This window comes from Dipodomys merriami, unplaced genomic scaffold, assembly GCF_024711535.1.
Source record: "Dipodomys merriami isolate MVZ:Mamm:240054 unplaced genomic scaffold, mDipMer1.0.p SCAF_6, whole genome shotgun sequence".
Taxonomy (NCBI): Eukaryota; Metazoa; Chordata; class Mammalia; order Rodentia; family Heteromyidae; genus Dipodomys; species Dipodomys merriami.
Window position 1 is genome coordinate 2886008 of NW_027206179.1, and position 22674 is coordinate 2908681.

General features: G+C 41.4%; 1 protein-coding gene across 1 annotated transcript in view; it reads right to left on the reverse strand.

The window, feature by feature from the left end:
• Positions 1-3995: 3995 nt before the first annotated feature.
• Positions 3996-22674, reverse strand: part of LOC138813633 (vomeronasal type-2 receptor 116-like) — a 32650-nt gene continuing 13971 nt past the window's right edge. Inside the window, exons 2-8 of the mRNA XM_070002033.1 lie at positions 22402-22472; positions 22097-22263; positions 16597-16885; positions 15405-16214; positions 12738-12965; positions 7067-7190; positions 3996-4915 (exon numbers count right to left, since the gene is read on the reverse strand). Of these exons, the coding sequence (XP_069858134.1) occupies positions 3996-4915; positions 7067-7190; positions 12738-12965; positions 15405-16214; positions 16597-16885; positions 22097-22263; positions 22402-22472 (2609 nt within the window). The remainder of the gene's footprint in view (positions 4916-7066; positions 7191-12737; positions 12966-15404; positions 16215-16596; positions 16886-22096; positions 22264-22401; positions 22473-22674) is intronic.

Consider the following 22674-nt stretch of genomic DNA (forward strand, 5'->3'; position numbering starts at 1 on the left):
CTAGCAATTAAGTCACACAAAAAGAAGGGAAAAAAAGAAAATATTAAGAAAAAAATGACCAAAATGTCAAGAGATTAAAAAAAGCACACAGACACCCATATACCGAAAATAAAAATTATAAGAGGAAAAAGGTATTAAAATATTGTTTATTTTTTAAAAATTAAATAAAAGGTCCAAGAAACAGTTCCTTATTTTTTTTTTGGGGGGGGGAAGGTAATGGGACGATCCTGCACATGGTTTGGCGCCTCTGGGGGAAGATGGGGCTCAGGGTCCTGCTCTGGAAATGGAAGGATACTCCCAGCATGCCTTGGGGTATGGGGCAGTGAGCATCATAGGATGGAAACCTTGGCCTTGAGTTGTGGGACTGCATGTGGTTCTGTAATACCTCAGGGCCTTGCCCGTGTCTGGGTGCAGATTCAGCAACAACAACACAGGGCAGATCCTGAGCAGCAGGCCAGGGGACATGGGTAGGATCCATAATCTATTGCTGCTATTCTGACCCTCTCTGGGTTGAGGTGTCTCACCTGCCATGTGTGGGCTTCCCTTTTCTTCTGCTCTCAGAGTTTGGGATGATTTTCATTTAATGATTGTGTGGCTTTAATATATTGGCTATTCTGTCTGTCTGTCTGTCTGTCTGTCTGTCTGTCTGTCTGTCTGTCTGTCTGTCTGTCTGTCTGTCTTCACTCTTTTTGTTTCTCCTTGTTTCTGTTGAGCCTTTGCCATCATTGGCACTGCTCACTGTGGCATCCACAGACCCTCATGAGAATTGAAACCACTTGTTTTTCTTTAAAAATTTAAATACAGAATTGACATTTATTGGAGTTGGGTGGCAAAAGCAAAAGGAATTAAATAGGAATTTATGTTTTCAATATGAAAAACATCTCTCTCTCTCTCTCTCTCTCTCTCTCTCTCTCTCTCTCTCTCTCTCTCTCTCTCTCTCTCTCTCTCTCTCTCTCTCTCTCTCTCTCTCTCTCTTTGTGTGTTTGTGTGTGTGTGTGTTTGTGTGTGTATCAGCCCTGGAAGTCAGGGCCCCAAGCTCCCTCTCTTGGCTTTGTAATACACATGTGTCATTTTAACATTTGACAAATACATCCTGTCCCATATTTTTACTTGTAAGTTAGAGATGAAGTCTAATAGACTTTTCTGTCTAGGCTAATTTTGATCTGTAATCCTCAGGTCCAAGCCTTCTAAGAGAGCAACTGGTGACTGGCTCACAAAAAAATTACCTGTCTAATATACAAATTCAAAATGAATTTAATAATAGATTTCCACAAGAATGTGAAAATTTAATACACATTACCTAAGGTTTTAGTCCATATTTTAAGAGTAACACTTTTTCTTTTTTGAGAGTATGTAATTACATAAATTTAACACTATTGTGGCATAATGATACTTAGCTAATGTCACTAGCACATTTAAATCTTCACAATGCATCTTGTCATCGTCTTGATCTACAAAGCTTATGAACGCTACAGACTTTAACAATAAAACTGTTTCCTCCAAATTGGGTGATATGTACATTTCTTTCCTTTTGCTCAGTATCAGCTGTTTCCTCTTTCTCTCTCATTCCCTCCCTCCCATCATCACTGTTGAGTTGCTGAGTTCACTTTTATCAATGACCAGTGCCGCTGATGGGCCCTCTGCTGTATTTTTTTTTCACCCATTTTTCTCCACTTCTTTGCCCTCCTCCTGGCTTCTCTCAGATGTGCATGCCTATGCAGTTTATATGGGATTAAGAACATAGAGTGATTTAGAAGTTATATGAAAAGTAAGAAGAGGTCCTTTATTTCTTGGGTCTTTTTTACTTTGTCATATCTCAATGTAAAACACATTTCTGACGTGTAATTTAGTCCAATCAAATTGAGATTAAACATCACTGGATCTTAAAAAAATAAGCAGAAAATGAAGCAATGGAAGAAAGGACACACTATCTTTTGCCAGCATAGCTGAGATCTCCAAATATCGAGTGTGGCTATTCGTCTCTTTTCTCTTTTTCCATTTCTGTTTGGAAGTCCTTAGTGATTTGGTCCAATAAGAAGCACAAGTTTGCTAATTGTGAGCTCTGGAGATTGATTTTCCTAAGGTCAATGATGAGTCCATGTTTTCCCACCTTCACCTGAGCATCTCCTGGAAAGCTGTGGTCCTCTGGAACAGAGGCTGGCACTAGCCCACTCCTGGTCTGTAAGTGGTGATGATGGAGGCTGAGCTTTCCCTATGCACCAGCCTTGAAGAGACCCTTGGTTCTTTACCCCTTGGTTGTGTCTAAAGACAGAAGCATCTCTACCCAGTAAGTACTGATCTATTAGATACATGAAGAGTCTTGGAAATACCCCCACTTAATCATAAATATCAACATAATGGTTTTGGGTAGACAGATGGTAGGACATCGCAGTAAAAATTATTTCACCACTTGTGTGAATGCTTCAGTGCCCTATGTTTTATACATTCTTATAGTTTTGTTTTGTTACCAGAATGGGTAACCAAAAATTTTTCTCTTTCTACCTATACAGTACTGGTTCTGATCCTGTTAAGGTCTTCCCCAAACTACAATATCTGTATTATTCTAAACTCTTTCTGAGTACTGCAGAGGAACTATCACAATCATAATGAAGGTCTGGACCTCAGTTATCAAAACAGCATCAATGACAGGGTGCTGGTGCCTCATGACTGGGATCCTAACTACTCAGGATGCTGAGATCTGAGGATTGCAGTTCAAAGCCATCCCAGGCACGGAATTCTAAGAAACTCTTTTCTCCAATGGACCACTGAAAAGTAGAAGTGGCAATCATTAAATGAGCACCTATACAGAACAGTAAGCACTCTCTTCTTTGAGTCATTGTAAGTGGGATAAGCTGTTTGGCTTCCAGACAATTCTGTCTCTCTGCAGATGCTTTTCTGTTTTCCATCCATGGCCCAGCAGAATTAGAGACAGCACTATGTGTATCTCTGTCATGCATGTGTGGGTGACGTCACTCCACCGAGCCACAGCTACAGTACTGAATGACATCAAGATATTTGGACTCAGAGACATGACATGTGCTTGTTTGTCCATTGTACTCCTCCTGGCTTTACAAGGTGGTTGTGGCCTGACAATATTCCTACTTCGAGCTCCTCAACATTTTGATTTCCTAGGGACTCTTCTGAATCATACTTGTTCCCATAGAATTGTAAAGATCATTGAGAGTTTTGAAGTCTGAGCCTATCTGATGTTTTTGTCCTCTCTTGGGGAGCTTTTTCTCTTCTAATAAATGATTCTATTTCTCCATCCCTTAATATTGAGAATTCTTAGGGACTGGGATGACAAGGCTCTGCTTGGCCAATTGTGTACTCTGTATTTTTGGATTTCAATAAGAAATAATGACCAATAAGCAAACTGTTGCTGCAGCTGCTCATTTGGACAACTGTAGTTACTTTGGTACACACGCATTTCTTCCCTAAAAAATTCATTCATAGATTCCTGTTGGAACTGCAACAGATTAACATCCTGCTCTAAAATTCTTAAAGATAGAAGAGAAAGAATGAGAGCTTTTCCAGTAAATTATACTTTGTAATGTAGCAAAATAGAAAATATGTGAACAGAACTATATAGCAAGGTCAGAGAATGGAGTTGATTTACCATAATGAAAACATGGAAATGTTCAACAACGTAAATTTCTATACTAGTAGCTTAGCAATATACTGCTATTCAAGCAGTGAGATAGGATAGGTAGGAAGAATAATTGATACAGGAAAGAGCAAGGAAAAAGCACAGTAGATAATGTACTCATTAGGAAGTATGATAGTATAAAGGACAGATTACACTGAAGGAATCATAAAATATCCAAGTTAGAATGCAAATTTAGGAGGTCTTGTTGGGAATGTGCTATGTCTCTAACATAAGCAGAGGAATGAATTAGAGTAACTTCTTTGTTCAAAGAAGTCCTCACATTAAACTAAGATGTGATACAGATTGCTCTCAGAGCCTCTAAACATTTTAGGCAACATCTGTGTTTATCTTAATGTTCATTTCTTCCAGAACGTGATCTCTCCCTGAACCTGGAGAAAGAATTTCTCTCAGGTCTTATCAGGATGATGTAGCACTTGGGGGCAAAGATGCAGCCTAGGAGACCTGCACTGGAGGCCAAAATGGAGAAGACCTCCACGGCCACCATGGCCTTCCCCTTGGTGCTGTGGTAGACAGGCAGGAAGGTGAGCCACACAGTGCAGAACATCAGCATGCTGAAGGTCAGGAACTTGGCCTCATTGAAGGTGTCAGGCAGGTTTCTGGCCAGAAAAGCCACAGTGAAGCCGGCCAGGGCCAGAGAGCCAAGGTATCCCAGGACACAGTAGAAGGCAGTGAGAGAGCCCATGTTGCACAGGATGATGATGGAGCCATGTTCAGAGTGTGCATCTTTGTCCACAAAGGGAGGAGAAATTTTCAGCCAGAGGCCACAGAGGGTCACCTGGATGAGAGTGCTGATGGGGATGAGGAGGTTAGGAACCCAGAAGAACAGCCACTGCCTTGTGCTTCTTCCTGGAGCAGTGAGTGTGAAGGCCAGAACCACAGTGATGGTCTTGGCCAGGACCGTGGAGACAGCCACCGTGAAGACCACTGCAAATGTGGTGTGCTGGAGGATGCAGGAGGCTGTGTGGGGACAGCCTAGGAAGAGCAAGGAGCAGAGGAAGCAGCAGGTGAGGGAGATGAGCAGGATGTAGCTGAGGGTCCAGTTATTGGCTTTGACAATAGGGGTGTTTTGGTGCTTGATAAACACCCCACGAACAGCAGCTGTGAGTGCAGAGCAGCAAAGAGCTGTGCAAGCCAGAGCCATACCCAATGGGTCTTCATAAGCCAGGAAGCCCTCAGATTTCCTCAGGCAATGATTTCTCTGGATGTTGGCAAACTGATGATCTGCACACCTGACACACTGCTCCATTTCTGGTGAGGTGTGAGAATCACTATTAGTTTGTGGTCAGTATTTGTCTTTCCTCTCAACCCCCTTGATTCAACTAGCTAGCTCATTTCCCCTGATTCACCAGTTGACCTGTATTGAGTTCAGTACCAATAGAGTAACTCTCTATATCAAAATGCTTTCACATCAAATCTCTTTATCACATTTCTTCTTCTTTCCCTCCTCCCTTTCCGTTTTTATGTTTATCTTTTCTTTCTTTCTTTCTTTCTTTCTTTCTTTCTTTCTTTCTTTCTTTCTTTCTTTCTTTCTTTCTTTCTTTCTTTCTGTCTCTCTCTCTCTCTCTTTCTTTCTTTCTTTCTTTCTTTCTTTCTTTCTTTTTTCTTCCTTCCTTCCTTCCTTCTTTCATTTTATTCCTTCCTTCCTTCTTTCCTTTCCTTCCTTCCTTCCTTCATTTCCTCCCTCCTTCCTTCTGTAGCTCCTACCTTCTTTAGATCTGTCTGTCTTTCCTCCAGTGCTTGAACTCTGGCCATGGAACGTTTTCCAGAGTATTCATGCTCAAAACTACCACTCTACCACTTGAGCCACAGCTCCAATTACAGCTTTTTGGGGGCTTAACGGTGAAAAAGAATCTTACTGAGTTTCTTGTACATCATTACATCAAGCTCCATCCTCAAATCTCAACTGCCTAAATCGCTTGGATTACAGTTGTAATATATGATTACCAGCATTATGTGCTACATTCTTGACAGGTCATACCACTCTGGCTCTCTGCTACTCATTCAAGACCTAATGGAGAATAGAGAATCAGCCCAACCACTTCACTTTGTACAAGAGGGTCTAATCCAAACCTCAATCTCCTCATTACATCAAACACAAACTTCTTGAGCATTTGATCTGTGTCAAGAACAGTGTTCCTCCACTGATAGGATAAGGTCTGGGAAAGATCAGCTGGAGGAGGGAGAAGAGAAATGAAATGGAGATGATAAACTACTTCTGAATCTTTTATATTTGAAGAATTGCTAGTCAGCCTAGTGCCAGTGTCAGACATAGAGTGATCATAACAAAGCCACATGAATCGTTACTTCATGCTAAATAGAAAATAAAATTTAATTAGAAATGAGCAGCAATAGGCACTCAGGAATGAAAGGCTGTGTTACATCCACAATTACATGATGATTTGCTTATCATTTGAAAGATCAAAAACTGGTCCTTGATATTTTTTTTTCAGTCTTTAGCTCTTATTTTCTCCATTTCTCCCTTGTTTATTAAATATATATTTTATTGTTAAGATACTGTACAAAGTAGTTACAGTTACATGATTAAGGTAATGAGTACATTTCCTATCGAGCATTGTTCCCCATTTTTTGTTTTTTTTTTTTTTAAATGTATTTTATTGTAAAAATACAGTTGCATGAGTAAGGTAAAGTGTACATTTCCCATCTAGGATTATTGCCTCCTGCTTTATTTTTGCCTAACCATCCCTTCCTTGTCCACGTTCCCAAGTACTCACCCAACAATGCTAAAGTTGTACAGTTCATTTTCAATATAGTGTCTTGTACATCTCCTGGTTAAAATCGGTCAACCTGTATCCCTATTTAAGCAGTTTGTTTTTTCCTTGCCCTCCCCAAATTTGGAAAATGTATATACAAGATGTAGGGCACCAGAATCTAATACATTGAAAACAGGGGTTATACCATGGGGGTGGAACATACCAAAGAAACTAAAAAATCACATGATCATTATAAATACATTAAAAAAAGAAAGAAAAAACCACTTGTGTTCCTATCTTGTCGTTCATTTCGCTTAACATCAACTTATATGGTCATAAGTACATAGCTTTTGACAGTTTCTGCTTGTCCTAGACATATACTAGTTATTACAAATAATGGAAACCATGGGTAAATATTTTCTTTAAAAACAAAAAATGTGATTGAGGAAAGGGGAACATGGGTATTCTCAAGATGAAGCCTGTAGTAGATTAGAAAATACAATCAGAGACTAAACAGAGGGGCTTAATTGGTGTTTCTTCTAAGGAGAAGTATGGTTAACGTTGCCCTGGAAATCTGCGTGAAGGTGCATATGTGTTCCTGCCATGTTACTGTAGATCACTCCACTGGCTTGCATGGAAGGGAGGGTAGGAAGGAGAGATGGGGAATTTCTCTAACTAACAGACTCACCTGTCACATTAGAAATCTCATTCTCTGGGCAAGGAGTGCAATCAAAGCAACAGGTAGCATTTCCCTCCAGAGAGGCCTTCCTGAATCCAGGACCACAGCTCTCACTGCACACAGACTGAGGAGTCTGAGAATATTCAGATGAAAGTTAGTGACATTTTATCCTTTCACCTGACATCTGAGACACTCCAGTGATTTAGGGGAAATGATAATCAAAACACATAATCATTATAAGCACACAGCAAATGAATTTACTGAACCTTCTTACAGTTTCATCTGACATGAGCTGAAGAATATGTGGGGCCTCAACACCCAGCACTCATACTATCAGGAAATCATGGAGCTTTGAAGTGTTGGATGTTAATTCTATGAAATTAGGAAATGGGAGTTAATCCTGCATCCTATTCTTGAATTCAAGTGATCTGTTTACAGATGAATAAGAGCATGAGAGTAAAATCACTCAGGTAAATTTCAAACCCACACTCTAAAGCATGGTTAATTGCTGTGGAGGTGCTACTGTTCCCAGGGTCCTTCACATCTCTCTTGGCTTCCAAGCTGTCATTTAGTGGGTGAATTTTACTGGCAGATGTTCCTTTCATTACATCCTGTCTCACTAGACCAAGAAGCAACAATCTATCCAACCATGCATTTCTCCATCCATTAATATTGAGGAATCTTAGGGACTGGGATGACAAGGCTCTGTTTGGCCAATTGTGTACTCTGTATTTTTGGATTTCAATAAGAAATAATGACCAATAAGCAAACTATTGCTGCAACTACTCATTTGGACAACTGTAGTTATTTTGGTGCACTCACATTTCTTCCCCCCAAAATACATTCTTAGATTCCTGTTAGAAACTGCAACAGATTAACATCCTGCTCTAAAATTCTTAAAGAAAGATGAGAGAGAATGGGAGGTTTTCCAGTAAAATACACTCAATTATATAGCAAAATAGAAAATATCTGAACAGAAATATACAGCTAGGTCCGAGAATGGACTTGAATGACCATAATGAAAGCATGGAAATGTTCAACAACGTAACTTCCTATACTAGTAGCTTAGCAATATAGTGATATTGAAGCTGTGATATAGGATAGGTAGGAAAAATAATTGAGACAGGAAAGAAAAAGGAAAAAGCACAGTAGATAATATACTCATTAGGAAGTAGGAGAGTATAAAGGACAGATTACACTGAAGGAATCATAAAATGTCCAAGTTCGAATGCAAATTTAGGAGGTCTTGTTGGGAATGTGCTATGTCTCTAACATAACCAGAGAAATCAATTAGAGTAACTTGTTTGTTCAAAGATGTCCTCACATTAAACTAAGATGTAATACAGATTGCTCTCAGAGCCTCTAAACATTCTAGGCAACATCTGTCTTTATCTTAATGTTTTTTTCTTCCAGAACCTGATCTCTCCCTGAACCTGGAGAAATAATTTCTCTCAGGTCTTATCAGGATGATGTAGCACTTGGGAGCAAAGATGCAGCCTAGGAGACCTGCACTGGAGGCCAAAATGGAGAAGACCTCCACGGCCACCATGGCCTTCCCCTTGGTGCTGTGGTAGACAGGCAGGAAGGTGAGCCACACACTGCAGAACACCAGCATGCTGAAGGTCAGGAACTTGGCCTCATTGAAGGTGTCAGGCAGGTTTCTGGCAAGAAAAGCCACAGTGAAGCTGGCCAGGGCCAGAGAGCCAAGGAATCCCAGGACACAGTAGAAGGCAGTGAGGGAGCCCATGCTGCACAGGATGATGATGTATCCATGTTCTGATTGTGTGTCTTTTTCCACAAAGGGAGGAGAGATTTGCAGCCAGAGGCCACAGAGGGTCACCTGGATGAGAGTGCAGATGGGGATGAGGAGGTTAGGAACCCAGAACAGCAGCCTCTGCCTCGTGCTTCTCCCAGGAGCAGTGAGCGTGAAGGCCAGAACCACAGTGATGGTCTTGGCCAGGACCGTGGAGACAGCCACAGTGAACACCACTGCGAATGTGGTGTGCTGCAGGATGCAGGCAGTTCTGTGAGGACGGCCAAGGAAGAGTAAGGAGCAGAGGAAGCTGCAGATGAGGGAGATGAGCAGGATGTAGCTGAGTGCCCAGTTATTGGCCTTGACAATAGGCGTGTCTTGGTGCTTGATAAACACCCCAAGAACAGCAGCTGTGAGTGCAGAGCAGCAAAGAGCTGTGCAAGCCAGAGCCATACCCAAGGGCTCTTCATAAGCCAGGAAGCCCTCAGATTTCCTCAGGCAATGATTTCTCCGGATGTTGGCAAACTGAAGATCTGCACACCTGACACACTGCTCCATGTCTGGTGAGGTGTGAGAATCACTATTAGTTTGTGGTCAGTATTTGTCTTTCCTCTCAACCCCCTTGATTCAACTAGCTAGCTCATTTCCCCTGATTCACCAGTTGACCTGTATTGAGTTCAGTACCAATAGAGTAACTCTGTATATCAAAATGCTTTCACATCAAATCTCTTTTTCACATTTCTTCTTGTTTCCCTCCTCTCTTTCTGTTTTTATGTTTTTCTTTCTTTTCTATTCCTTCCTTCCTTTCTTCCTTCCTTTCTTCCTTCTTTTCTTCCTTCCTTTCTTCCTCCCTCCCTTCCTTCCTTCCTTCCTTCCTTCCTTCCTTTCTTTCTTTCTTTCTTTCTTTCTTTCTTTCTTTCTTTCTTTCTTTCTTTCTTTCTTTCTTTCTTTCTCTCGTTCTTTCTTTCTTTCTTTCTTTCTTCCTTTCTTTCTCTCTCTTTCTTTCTTTCTTTTTTTCTCTTTCCTTCCTTTCTTCCTTCCTTCCTTCTTTTTTTCCTGCCTTCCTTCCCTCCTTCCTTTCCTCTCTCCCTCTGTCCCTCCCGCCCTCCTTCACTTCTTCCTTCTCTAGCTCCTTCCTTCCTTACATCTGTCTTTCTTTCCTCCAGTGCTTGAACTCTGGCCATGCGACGTTTTCCAGAGTATTTTGCTCAAAACTACCACTCTACCACTTGAGCCACAACTCCTATTACAGCTTTTTGGGTTCTTAGTGGTGAGAAAGAATCTTACAGAGTTTCCTGTACATCATTACATCGAAGCTCCATCCTCAAATCTCAACTGCCTGAATCGCTTGGATTACAGGTGTAATATATAATTACCAGCATTATGTGCTGCATTCTTGACAGATCATAACACTCTGGCTCTCTGCTACTCATTCAAGACATAATGGAGAATAGAGACTCAGCGCAACCACTTCACTTTGTACAAGAGGGTCTAATCCAAACCTCAATCTCCTCATTAAACCAAACACAGAGCATTTGCTCTGTGTCAAGAACAGTGCCCCTCCACTGATAGGATAAGGTCTGGGAAAGATCAGCTGGAGGAGGGAGAATAGAAATGAAATGGAGATGATAAACTACTTCTGAATCTTTTATATTTGAAGAATTGCTAGTCAGCCTAGTGCCAGTGTCAGACATGGAGTGATCATAACAATGCCCATTGTATTATTAGTGCATGCTCAATAGAAAATAACATTTAATTAGAAATGAGCAGCAATAGGCACTCAGAAATGAAAGGCTGTGTTACATCCACAATTCCATGATGATTTGCATATCATTTCAAAAATCAACAGCTGGTCCTTGATATTTTCTTTTTTTCAGTGTTTAGCCCTTATTTTCTCCATTTCTCCCTTGTTTATTAAATATGTTTTTATTGTAAAGATACTCTACAAAATGGTTACAGTTACATGAGTAAGGTAATGAGTACTTTTCCTATTGACCATTGTTCCCCCCTTTTTTAAAATGGTTTTTATTGTAAAAATACTGTACAGAGTAGTTACAGTTACACGAGTAAGGTAAAGTGTACATTTCTTATCTAGCATTGTTGCCTCCTCCTTTGTTTTTTCCTTATCATCCCTTCCTTGTCCACCTCCCCAAGAACTCCCCCAACAATGCCAAAGTGGTCAAGTTCTTTTTCAATATAGTGTCTTGTACATCTCCTGGTTAAAATTGGTCAACCTGTGTCCCTATTTAAGCAGTTTGTTTTTTCCTTGCCCTTCCCAAATTAGGAAAATGTATATACAAGATGCAGGGCACCAGAATCCAATACATTGAAAACAGGGGTTATACCATGGGGGTGGAACATATCTAAGAAACAAAAAAATCACATGATCATTATAAATACCTTAAAAAAGAAAGAAAAAACCACTTGTGTTCCTATCTTGGTGTTCCTTTCGCTTAACATCAACTTATATGGTCATAAGTACAGAGCTTTTGACCTTTTCTGCTTGCCCTAGACATATAGTAGTTATAACAAATAATGGAAACCATGGGTTCTTTAAATACAAAAAATGCAATTGAGGAGAGGGGAATATGGGTATTCTCAAGATGAAGCCTGTAATAGATTAGAAAATACAATCAGAGATGTAATGAAGGGGCAGTGGGTGTTTCTTCTAAGGAAAGTATGGTTAACGGTAGCCCTGGAACTCTGCATGAAGGTGCATGTGTGTTCCTGCCATGTTACTGTAGATCACTCCACTGGCTTGCATGGACTGAAGGTTAGGAAGGAGAGATGGGGAATTTCTCTAAATAACAGACTCACCTGTCACATTAGAAATCTCATTCTCTGGGCAAGGAGTGCAATCAAAGCAACAGGTAGCATTTCCCTCCAGAGAGGCCTTCCTGAATCCAGGACCACAGCTCTCACTGCACATAGACCGAGGAGTCTGAGAATATTCAGATGAAAGTTAGTGACATTTTATCCTTTTACCTGACATCTGAGACACTCCAGTGATTTAGGGGAAATGATCATCAAAACACATAATATTTATATGCATACGACAAATGAATTTACTGAACCTTCTTACAGTTTCATCTGACATGAGTTGAAGAATATGTGGGGCCTGAACACCCAGCACTCATACTATCGGGAAATCATGGAGCCTTGAAGTGTTGGATGTTAATTCTAGGAAATTAGGAAATGGGAGTTAATCCTGCATCCTATTCTTGAATTCAGTTGATCTGTTTATAGATGAATAAGAGCATGAGAGGAAAATCACTCAGAGAAACTTCAAACCCACACTCTAAAGCATGGCTAATTGCTTTGGAGGTGCTGCTGTACCCAGGGCCATTCACATCTCTCTTGGCTTCCTAGCTGTCAGAAAGTTGGTGAATTTCTCTGGCACATGCTCCTTTCATTACATCCTGTCTCACTAGACTAAGAAGCAACAATCTATCCAACCATGGTCTGAAATCTCGAGGCAGAAGCAAAGCAAGCCCTTCTGCCTTCTCATTTGATTCCCTCAGATATTTTGTCACAGTGCTGGTATGATGATTCACAGGTGTCACTTTTATGATATTCACTAGGCAAACATAGAACAACATATTGGTCATGGTATGTTCCCCTGTTCCCTCCATGAATCTGTTAGTAAGAAACTTCCAGAAACAGAAAGTTTTGAAATGTACACCACTGAGCCATAGTTTTATTGAAGAAACTTTAAAACAGGATAAGCTTATTGCTCATTTATACATAGATCATGCCATTATGGTTAGAAACCACTGACCCTGGGGGAGAAATAAGGATGTCGTGACATTGTCTACAAGCATTGTGATCATAACCTGGCTTAGGGAATTGTAAGCTCTTTCTACAACTATTTCCTAATAACAATACATTTTTATAAAGGAGAAAGTAACAAAAGTAGAAATGACCCACCTTGGTAATTCCTATGGGCCACTCTATCAGATTTTCAAACAAAATCAGTTTTTGACCATGTGGCCTAAATGGAGAAAACTCGCCAACTTTCACCTTTTGTCCCAGACCTTCTGGAAAATTCCAAAAGCTCTTAATGTCATACTCTGCCTCCAATTCCCTTTCCTCATTCAAAACCACTTGGTCTCCAACAGGATTGGTAAATTGGATCTTCTTCAAAAAGGGATGCAGCTAAAAGGGACACATTATAGTATGGTGAGGTGCTTCTCAGTGTTATCACAGAACCCCAGAACAATGAATTACTCTTCATTCCCATCCCCTGATTCACACACCACACGAATCCAACCAAATGTATCAAATGCAGGCCCACAGCAGACTAAAGTGTTACCAAGTTGTTAAACCTGGGTATCCAGGATGGGATGCAGAAACTTAATTTCAACGGAATTAAACTGCAGCCATAACCAACCATATATGAATTATCATATGATAGACTTCAAGGGACTCTCTGAATTGCATTTCAATCACTAATTTTGTGATTCTGATCAGAGATTCAGTCTGAAATATGGGTAAATAATAAACTAAGTAGAATCATAGAACATTTTTGAAGACTATGAAAGATTACCTTAAGCAAGACTTAGTTCACTGCATGTGTGTGTGTGTGTGTGTGTGTGTGTGCGTGTATGTGTATGTATGTGTGTATGCCTGTACTTTGGTGTGACCTCACAGCTTAGGCACTCAACTTTTTTTTTTTTTGTTCCTTTCAAAGTAATCATTCTGTCCATTGAGCCACAGCTCCCCCTTTGTCTTTTTGGTGGTTAATTGTAGTCATGAATGAGCCACAGGTGTGAGCCACTTGTGTCTAGTTAAAATTAGGTTTTCAAGAACTAGTCACCTTAGAGAAGATCTTCACTAGCCATACAACGGACAAGGGTCTCATATCTAAAATATACATGGAACTCAAAAAATTAAATGCCCCAAAAACAAATCCTCAAAGAAACAACTGCCTAATAAATAAGTGGGCTAAAGACTTAAAGAGAAGCTTCTCTGAAGAGGAATGAACGATGGCCAGTAGACAGATGAAGAAATGCTCAACCTCTCTATCCCTAAAAGGAATGCAAATCAAAACAACGTTGAGATAACACCTCACTCCAGTTAAAATGGCTAAAATCAAGAACTCTAATAACAACAGATGCTGGAGGGGATGTGGACAGTACGGAACCTTACTGTATTGTTGGTGGGAGTGTAAACATGTTTCACCACTTTGAAAAGTAGTATGGAGGTTCCTCAAAAGACTCCACATAGAGCTCCACTATGACCCAGCAATCCCACTTTTGGGCATTAACACAAATGTTTACAAACAAGACCACACTAAAGCTACTAGAACGACTATGTTTATTGCAGCATTATTTACTATAGCTAAGATGTGGAACTAACCCAGATGCCCCTCAGTAGATGAATGGATCAAGAAAAAGTGTTATATATACAAAATGGAACTCTATGCCTCCATCAGAAAGAATGACATTGCCCAATTTGTTAGGAAATGGAAAGGCTTGGAAAAAATTATATTAAATGAAGTAAGCAAGGCCCAAAGAAACATAGGTCCCATGCTTTCCTTTATTAGTAATATATAGTATATGTCTGAGTCAAGTAGAAAAGATCAGATAAGGTAATGTTAGGGAAATGAACCCTAAGATACGAATTCAAATGTTTTTTTCTTTCTTGCGATTGTTTCTAACACATTAATAAGATTATTTCTTTGTTGCTTTGTATCTCCCTCCCCCACAGTATACAGTAAAACCCCTGCTTTCACTATATTTGATGTTGGTATATTTTTTGGAGGGGAAGGGGAAAAAGAATCGTTTAAATAGGGATACATGTGGACCCATTGCAGCAATGAGATGTACAAGTGGTTATGTCGAAAACAACCTTCACAGCCTTGGTTCAGCGCGTGGGGGAGGATAGGATAGGGAGGACGGGGGGAGGTGTCCGATGGCAAGGGGAAACAAAGGAGGAGGCTACAACGCTTGTTAAGAAATGTACTCATGCCGGGCGCTGGTGGCTCACGCCTGTAATCCTAGCTACTCAGGAGGCTGAGATCTGAGGATCGCGGTTCAAAGCCAGCCCGGGCAGGAAATACCCCGAGACTCCCATCTCCAATAAACCACCAGAAAACCGGAAGTGGCGCTGTAGCTCAAGTGGTAGAGCGTTCGCCTTGAGCTGAAGAGCTGAGGGACAGCGCCCAGGCCCAGAGTTCAAGCCCCACGACCGACAAAAAAAAAAAAAAAAAAAAAAAAAAGAAATGTACTCATTATCTTGCCCATGTTATTGTAACCCCTCTGTATAGTATTTTCACAATAAAAAAAAACAAGTCACCCTTAATCTGTTATTTTAAAAAGGTACAAGGAGAGTTTGAATATATCCTGTTGAAAAGGGGACGGCTTTTTCCACACATAGTGAGGATGGGGACAGAAGACACAGCACTTCCTTGTCAAGGATGCAGCCTTCTTCAAGAACATTGTCTTCACAGCTCTACCGTCACTTCATGGAGAGCACAACAGACTTCCTTGTATTTGCCAAAATGGTGCCAGAGAACCTAGTTTCATCTGCTTTGAAAGCTTATATAGAAGTTGTGCATGCCTAGAGTAGGTCACCCAAAAGCAAAGCCATTACCTGTGAAGAGAGAAATGCCCTGGGTTGCCCATTGTGCACTCTTGGCTCTTCCATGTAATGAAGAAACATCTGGTGGAGGGCATGGGCCACAGCATACACAGCATTGTAGATGTTGTAACTCTCATCTGACATGGTCATGTCAAAAATGTGCCTCAGCAACCAATGCAGTGTGGCATTGTATGAACAGTGCCCCAAGTCTCTGCAGTCAGACTTAATCAGTAGGCTATAAACAGACTGAATCCATGACCTGGGAAGGGAGTTATTTGCTGAGTTCTTGGATAAGGTCTCTGTCAGAATAAAATTGGTGAACCCAGCAGTATTTCTATGATGGTGAGAGAAGATAATAGGTGCATGGAAAGAGTCAATCAGAAAATGTCTTTTAGCAATAGTCACATCATCATAGGGTGAGTTCAGCACCCAGACTTTGCCTGTAATTACAAAGTGCCTAAATTTAAGAATGAAGCCTAGTAGAAATTTACTGTCTGCATAAATAATAATCACATTGGTTGATAAGTCCATTAGCTGGCGCTGCATCGATAGATTATTTGAGTAATCTGAAAGGACACTGTAAGTGATCATGTTCTCAAAGGCAAAGCAGACTCTACTCTTGCTCATCTCTTCTCTCAATTCTGAGAGGAACCACATACCATTGTTGTCTTCAGTGATGAATAGTCCCACCCAGTTCCAGCTGAAATGTAGCATCAAGGAGACCATGGCCAGGGCTAGACCTGAGTCCTTGGCAGCCATCTGATAGACAGTACCAAACTTTCCATGGTCACTCAGGAGAGGATCAAAAGTCCCAAAGGTGAACTACAGGGAACAAATGGAAACAACATCAGGAAGAGGATGGTCATAGGCAAATCTCAGTCCTGATGTGAACAACACAACAACTGGTAGTACAGAGGTGGGAACAAAAGTTTGCTTATCCCATTTGCAAAGTCATCTCCCATGTTCTGAACTCTTTCTGGACATGTACAGATAAGCTTCAGAGTTTTGGGTCATCCTTTCCTCTCTTAACACCCCACCCTTCATTTGCAGTAATGAAAATGTATATGTCCCACCCACTTTTGGAGGCTTCTCCCTGTGAGATTATGCATTTGTAAGGGTTTGTGATACCACCTCCTCTTCAGCCTGTTGAGGGCAAAGTCACTGTGGATATGGCTTCACATCTGCCCACCCCTCCCAGCCTCACCTGTGGAAGTTTGTAGAGGTCCAGCAGTGTCCCTATTGGGAAGAATGTGCTTGAGATTCCTGTGAGTGCCGCTATAGCTTCGCTGTCTCTTCTGCAGGTGTAATTAGGGATGTTTTTATTCTTCCCAGACAGCCAGGTGAGTGGATCCTCTAACATATCAGTACTTGAGTATTGCACAGTATAGATCTCAAACCCGAGAGTCATGTTGGGTAGCAGATGGGGATTCTTGTTGATTTCCTCCACAGCCAAAACCAGGGTGAGAAGCAGTTGGTATTTCTTTAAGTTGATCCTGCACAGAAATCACAAAATTTGGGTAGGTATAGAAGTATTAAAAATGATTAACTGCAAATCTCATGACTTTGTTGAATCAAATGTTGATTTCTGCACACAGTAATATGTATAGATCCAACGGGATGGCATTCTAATTTGGAGTCTAAGAAAAGTTCTTAGAATTTGGACAGTTCCTGAACAGGCCTTCATCAGCATACATGAGATGACTATTCCTCTGAGATTGCAGAGAGAGAGAGGGTGGGGGGAGTGAGCAAGCTGGCTTTTCCTCTCTGCTCCATATGGATATGTGAAAAACACTGCTGTCTGCTGTGATATAGGAACAGGCCAAGATCACATCCCAAATCATTTAGTACCTTAAATTAGCTGTGCATCTGGAAAAAATCTTAAGAAATACAATTCCAATTGGGAATAGATTGTCCACCTGAGTTCAACCATTATGAGCAGAGAGGCAGCGCCTGCTGTGTTAGGAGTAAATAGGAAAGCAGGCTGCTTTGTGTCTGTGCTCACTTGCCACACATTTGCCAATGGTGCATCCTTCTGCAAAGAAATGAATCTTGCCTTGTGAGGAAAGTAAAGAAATCACAGAAGTACAATCAATGGCATGTGATAGAGGCACACTCAGCTGACTCAGAGAATGTCATCACTCTAGGGGATTCCGCAGAACAGAGCAAGATGGCATCCCAGAAAACTAGAACATAAAGATTGCCTCACCCAACAAAGAACAGACGAGAGTCAGGGAGTGTGGACTGGAGGATACTTCTCTAGTAGAACAAACAAGAGGATAGGATATGTGAGAAAAGGGGGAAGAAGCCATCTCCATGTTTCTCCCCATTAACAGCATTAGTTGCTCATTATGGACAGAAACCCTCCGACATTGCAGGGAGGGAGAGAATTAAAGTTAAATCTCAGCACCATCCCCGTACACTCAGACCAGTGCTGGGGAAGTGCTTATAGTCTCTACTTTTGGGTCCAGATCTTAAGTTGTGCTTCTGGAATTGGTTTAGGGTAGAGAAGGAAGACACTGCCACAACCTCCCTCCTCCAATCTTGTGAACGACAGCAGGTATGGGATACAACCTCCTAGTGAACAGGGCAGAAGATTGGATCAGAGTTTTTCTTAGAACCCTTTGTCAGGCATGTCATGGTTGGACCAATAATCCAGAATAAACTAGAGGCACTGTTTGGTGCTAGCACCACAGCTTCCATTAGAATCTTTCAGGAAGTTTTGGAAGGTCGCTGAGGCAGAACCAAATGCCATTTGCATCAGTTTCCACCATGGGTGGAGTAGGCTGACAACTGTCTTCTTGCTTAGCCTTGTGAAGCCACTGTGGCTATGTGACTCTGTTGTCATCTGGCTCAGTCCAGTCTGGTTGCACAGTGAATAATTTTAGGGACCACTGCCCTAGAAGCACAGTGCTCAAGATGGCACCAGGCAGAAACTGAGGTCTCTCTAGGAATCCAGTGTGCATTGGTCTACAGCAGCATAAGCTAGAGTGTGGCTTAAGTGTATCCACATGACAGTTTGGGCTTTGGGGATGCTAGATAGCCTGAGTAGATTGTGGTGTTCACCAAGATGGTCCTGTGGCTTGTTTTTTTTTTGTTGTTGTTGTTGATTGTGTGGCTTGAACTCTAGGCCTGGGATCTGACCCTAAAATCTTCAGCTTAAGACTAGCTCTCTAGCACTTGAGGCACAGTGCCACTTCTGGCTTTCTTTTGTTTTACTGGAGATAAAAGTCTCACAGACTTTTCTGCCTGGGCTGGCATTGAACCCCGGTCAACAGATCTCAGCCTCCTAAGTAGCTAGAATTCTAGGTATCAGCCACCCATGCCCAGCTTGTGGCTTCCTTTACAAACCTTACCATGCTGCTGTGGCATTGCATGGTTTTCCACCCCAATTATAATAGGTATGACAGGGAAGTAAGACAGTGATATTGTCCTAGAGCTTAGTGTGGGCTAGGTAATAGCACTAGAACTGTGTCATGACCATATTGCCAGGACAGCCTTTGGTAGATTTTGTAATCACCTCAATACCTGAGAAAGTCATCTACCACCAGACAATCTGAATTTTATATTAGCTATCACTAATTGTATATGGTTGTGGGCTCATGAGCACAACTCTACCATATTCAACCTGAGTTAATCTTAGTACTCACCCAGTACTGTATTGGTCTTGATCGCAGTAGACTAAGGATGATGTACTCAGGCAGGATAGGAAAATGAGGCCTGGTTAATGTATTCCAGGAATTCAAAAACTCAAGCTTAAAACTTGTCCATCTACTTCCCTTAATGTTAAGGGAATGACATCATTTAGGGGAAAATGGAGTAGAATAGATTAGTAAAATATGATGTATGGGAAGCTCACAGCAAACAGCGAGCTATTCATCCATCTACATATCTTAAGATTAAGGGACCAAAATCATTGAACACAAAAAGAAGCTGGATAAATTAAGGAAAAAAATGAGTCCTAGAGAAGGCAACTCAGAAACATGTGATTTCGAAACACTGGGCTACCATCTTTACTTCAAAGAGAGGAAACAGGTTGAATTGCTTCCTGAGAGATGAATTTCTCATCATATGAATTAGCAGTTGTTTTGTAGGGCAAATGCCTTCCCCACAAGACACTCCCCAAAAGTTAAGCAACATCCTACACCAAATATAGACAACAGCACAACTTCCTTCCATCAAGGATAATCATCTGGAAAGAATGGCCAAAATATACAGAAACTCAGAAAGTGTAACACCAGGATTGATTAGAGCAAAGATCACAAACCTATGTTTGTGTAACTTTTAAGTGAGACCTCCTGCCTTTACCATCTGAATATACCTGGAAGCCCAAGAGCTGAGTGTCTATTCTCAATTAGAGTGTGTCTTTGCCTTTCTGTTTCTTGTTTGTCTACCTGCTTGTTTCATTGCTTCCTTACTGGGAAAAGCTGTGCCACATTTTCATCCTGTTGTGACTTGTCTAGAATTTCTTCTTCTGGGATCAGAGTCCAGGATCCCAAGTGAAGAGTCCCTACTTTTAGAGTGAAACATCATTAACCTTCATCTGTTTTGGTGACCCTGCTGTTCGGTATTCCAGGTGTAATAGAGTTGTGGTGGCCACAGCTGTGTCTAACGCCAGTTCCAGCACACAGATCTTGCTATTGCTAGGCAGAATCGTCGCACAAGGCCATTCCCTGTGGATGAGGCATATGGGCCCCCTGTGCACCCAGGAGAAGGCATATTTGGACCCATGACTCATTGGGGTTCTCGTGAGGTTTTTAGAACCACAGAGTATTTGTCACCAAAATTGCCTTTAGTTTTCTCTGGTACTGAATTGGTTTATCACCTCACAGTTGACTTCTCACAGGCCCTGGGCTCCATCTAGTGTTGACATTGTGGAAGTTAGTACAGACTCAGGAACACTGTAGCCTGCCTGGGATTTCTGGAAAGACAGGCACAAAGCCAGACCAGTCAGACTGGTATAATTTGCAGACATTTCAAAGCCCAGATGGTATCACATGCCGATATGAATGAAGAATGTTTCAGAACAATGAGTTCTCCTAGCATTCATTGTAATCATTTTAGGGAAATTCTCATAGAGAGAATCTCAACTCTCATGGATGTTTGCTGATGTCATTGTGTACAATGTAACTGAGGCTTGACATCTAGAATGTCAGTAATACTAAATATGAATTGGGAACTGTTGGCTCAGGCCTGCAATTATAACTATTCAGGAGAATGATATATGAGAATTATGTTTTGTAGTCACTTTGGGCAGGAATGTCTGTGACACACTTTATGTGCAAGCAAATCCACAGAAACTTGTGCAGAGATGTAGGTCAAGTGGTAGAGTGCCAGCCATGAGAGAAAAAATGCTAAGGGACAGCCATCAAGACTTGAGATGATGCATGAGTACCAGAATGTATGTGAACATGCACACACACACACACACACACACACACACACACACACACACACACAACACACACACACACACACACACACAAACACAGCTCATTAGAGTTTCTAATGCTGGGTTTACACATGAGCCCCATCTTTCTCACTCACTTCCTCACCACATTAATTTGGCTTCAATATCTCTCATAAATATATAATGGAATAAAGTATTCTTCTGAACAAACCCCATACAGGGTGTTTCCACACAACTTGTCTGAGAAGATTCATCCATGACTTATCTAGTTTACAGAGAATTCTATAGATCTGAAAGTAGTGAACTCACCTGGGTCAAATGCATGAATGAAACTGTGTATAAAACATATGAAAAAGCCAGGCACCTTTGCTCACGCCTATTATCCTATCTACTCAGGAGGCTGAGATCTGAGAATCAGGGTTCAAAGCCAGCCAGGGCAGAAGAGTCCATGAGACTCTTAACTCCAATAAACCACTAGAAAATTGGAAATGGCACTGTGGTGCCAGCAATTGAGCACTTGTCTTAAGCTGAATAGCAGAGAGACAGTATCCAAGCCTAGAGTTCAAGACACATTACTGACAATATATATGGAAAACACATTCAAATCTAGTTTAGGATGTTATGAGCAGGGAAAAATAAATAAGCCTGGAAAAATTTGGAGAACAACGAATGGAAACAGAGTTTCTGGGAATGACATAGGAGACAGGCCAAGACATGGATAGCAGGACAGGAGCTTACTTATATTAGTTAAGGGGAAAAAAATAAAATGTGTCATGCATATCCTATTACTGATCTGTCCAGCAGCTCCCCATTTCCAGAGTTTTGCTGACATGAATTAACCCCAGAAGCAGAAACTGCATGACTATCCTAAGAATCATTGCCGTGAAGGCGGTCCAAACATTGGTCCTGTTTTGAAAAGTATAAAGAACGGAATGGATTGAAGATTCCCTGGCCTTTGCCCTATAGATGGGGACATTGCACTTTAATGTCTTTGTATGGACTCTTGGTCACCCCAGTGACACTGAGTAACAGTGATGAATGGAGGAATCACAGTGATGATGGGGTGGTCAGGACATCTCTGGAAAGGGGAGTAGAGTGGAAGACACACAGAAAACTCTACACCCTTGGAAGAAAGAAAAATATTCATTAGGAACACTTGAAATGAAGTAGAGCTGTTGTAGTGAGGGCAGTGTAGAAGATGCAGAGCACATCAGTGATTGTGTCCAAACTTCCCCCACATCTGACTGTAACACAAAGAGAAAATTCAAAATTTAAGAAAATCCAAGAAATCACTTACTGAATGTTCTGTTGCTGCACGGTTGGGTCATTCAAGCCTTGAACGACCAATTCCCAAGAATAGAGGGGGTAAAATCCAGCAATGACCACATCTCCCCTGCTGCATGCCACAGATTTCTCTTTGCAAATGCATCTTCCATCTTCAGAGAAAGTGATCAGGAGAGGATGCTGGAGGAGAAGCAGTGTCAGAGCCACAGGGAACATTGCTGCTGTTTTGACTTGGAGCTGTGATTCTGTATGCAGACTGTGCCTGCAGTGTCAGGCAGGTGTCTAAATGGATCTTCAGTTTTTGTGGCTTCTTGTTACCTGGATGTCCTCCACTGTCCTCGAGGAATACAGAGCCTGTTCTGCCCTCTGGCTCTGCATCTGAGGCCCAACTTCAAGGTCAAAACAAAACTTAGAAAACATGTGTACCATCTTCCTCTCCACACCCTCAGGACCATGATTTCATCCAAGACAGTAGATAATGAAACTCCAGGAATGGATTCATCTCTTGTTGAGTTGTTCACAAACTTGTGTGAAAGCAAAAAGTTGAAAACAAAAAAGCACACCAATCAAGGGTCACTAGGGATGATGGGA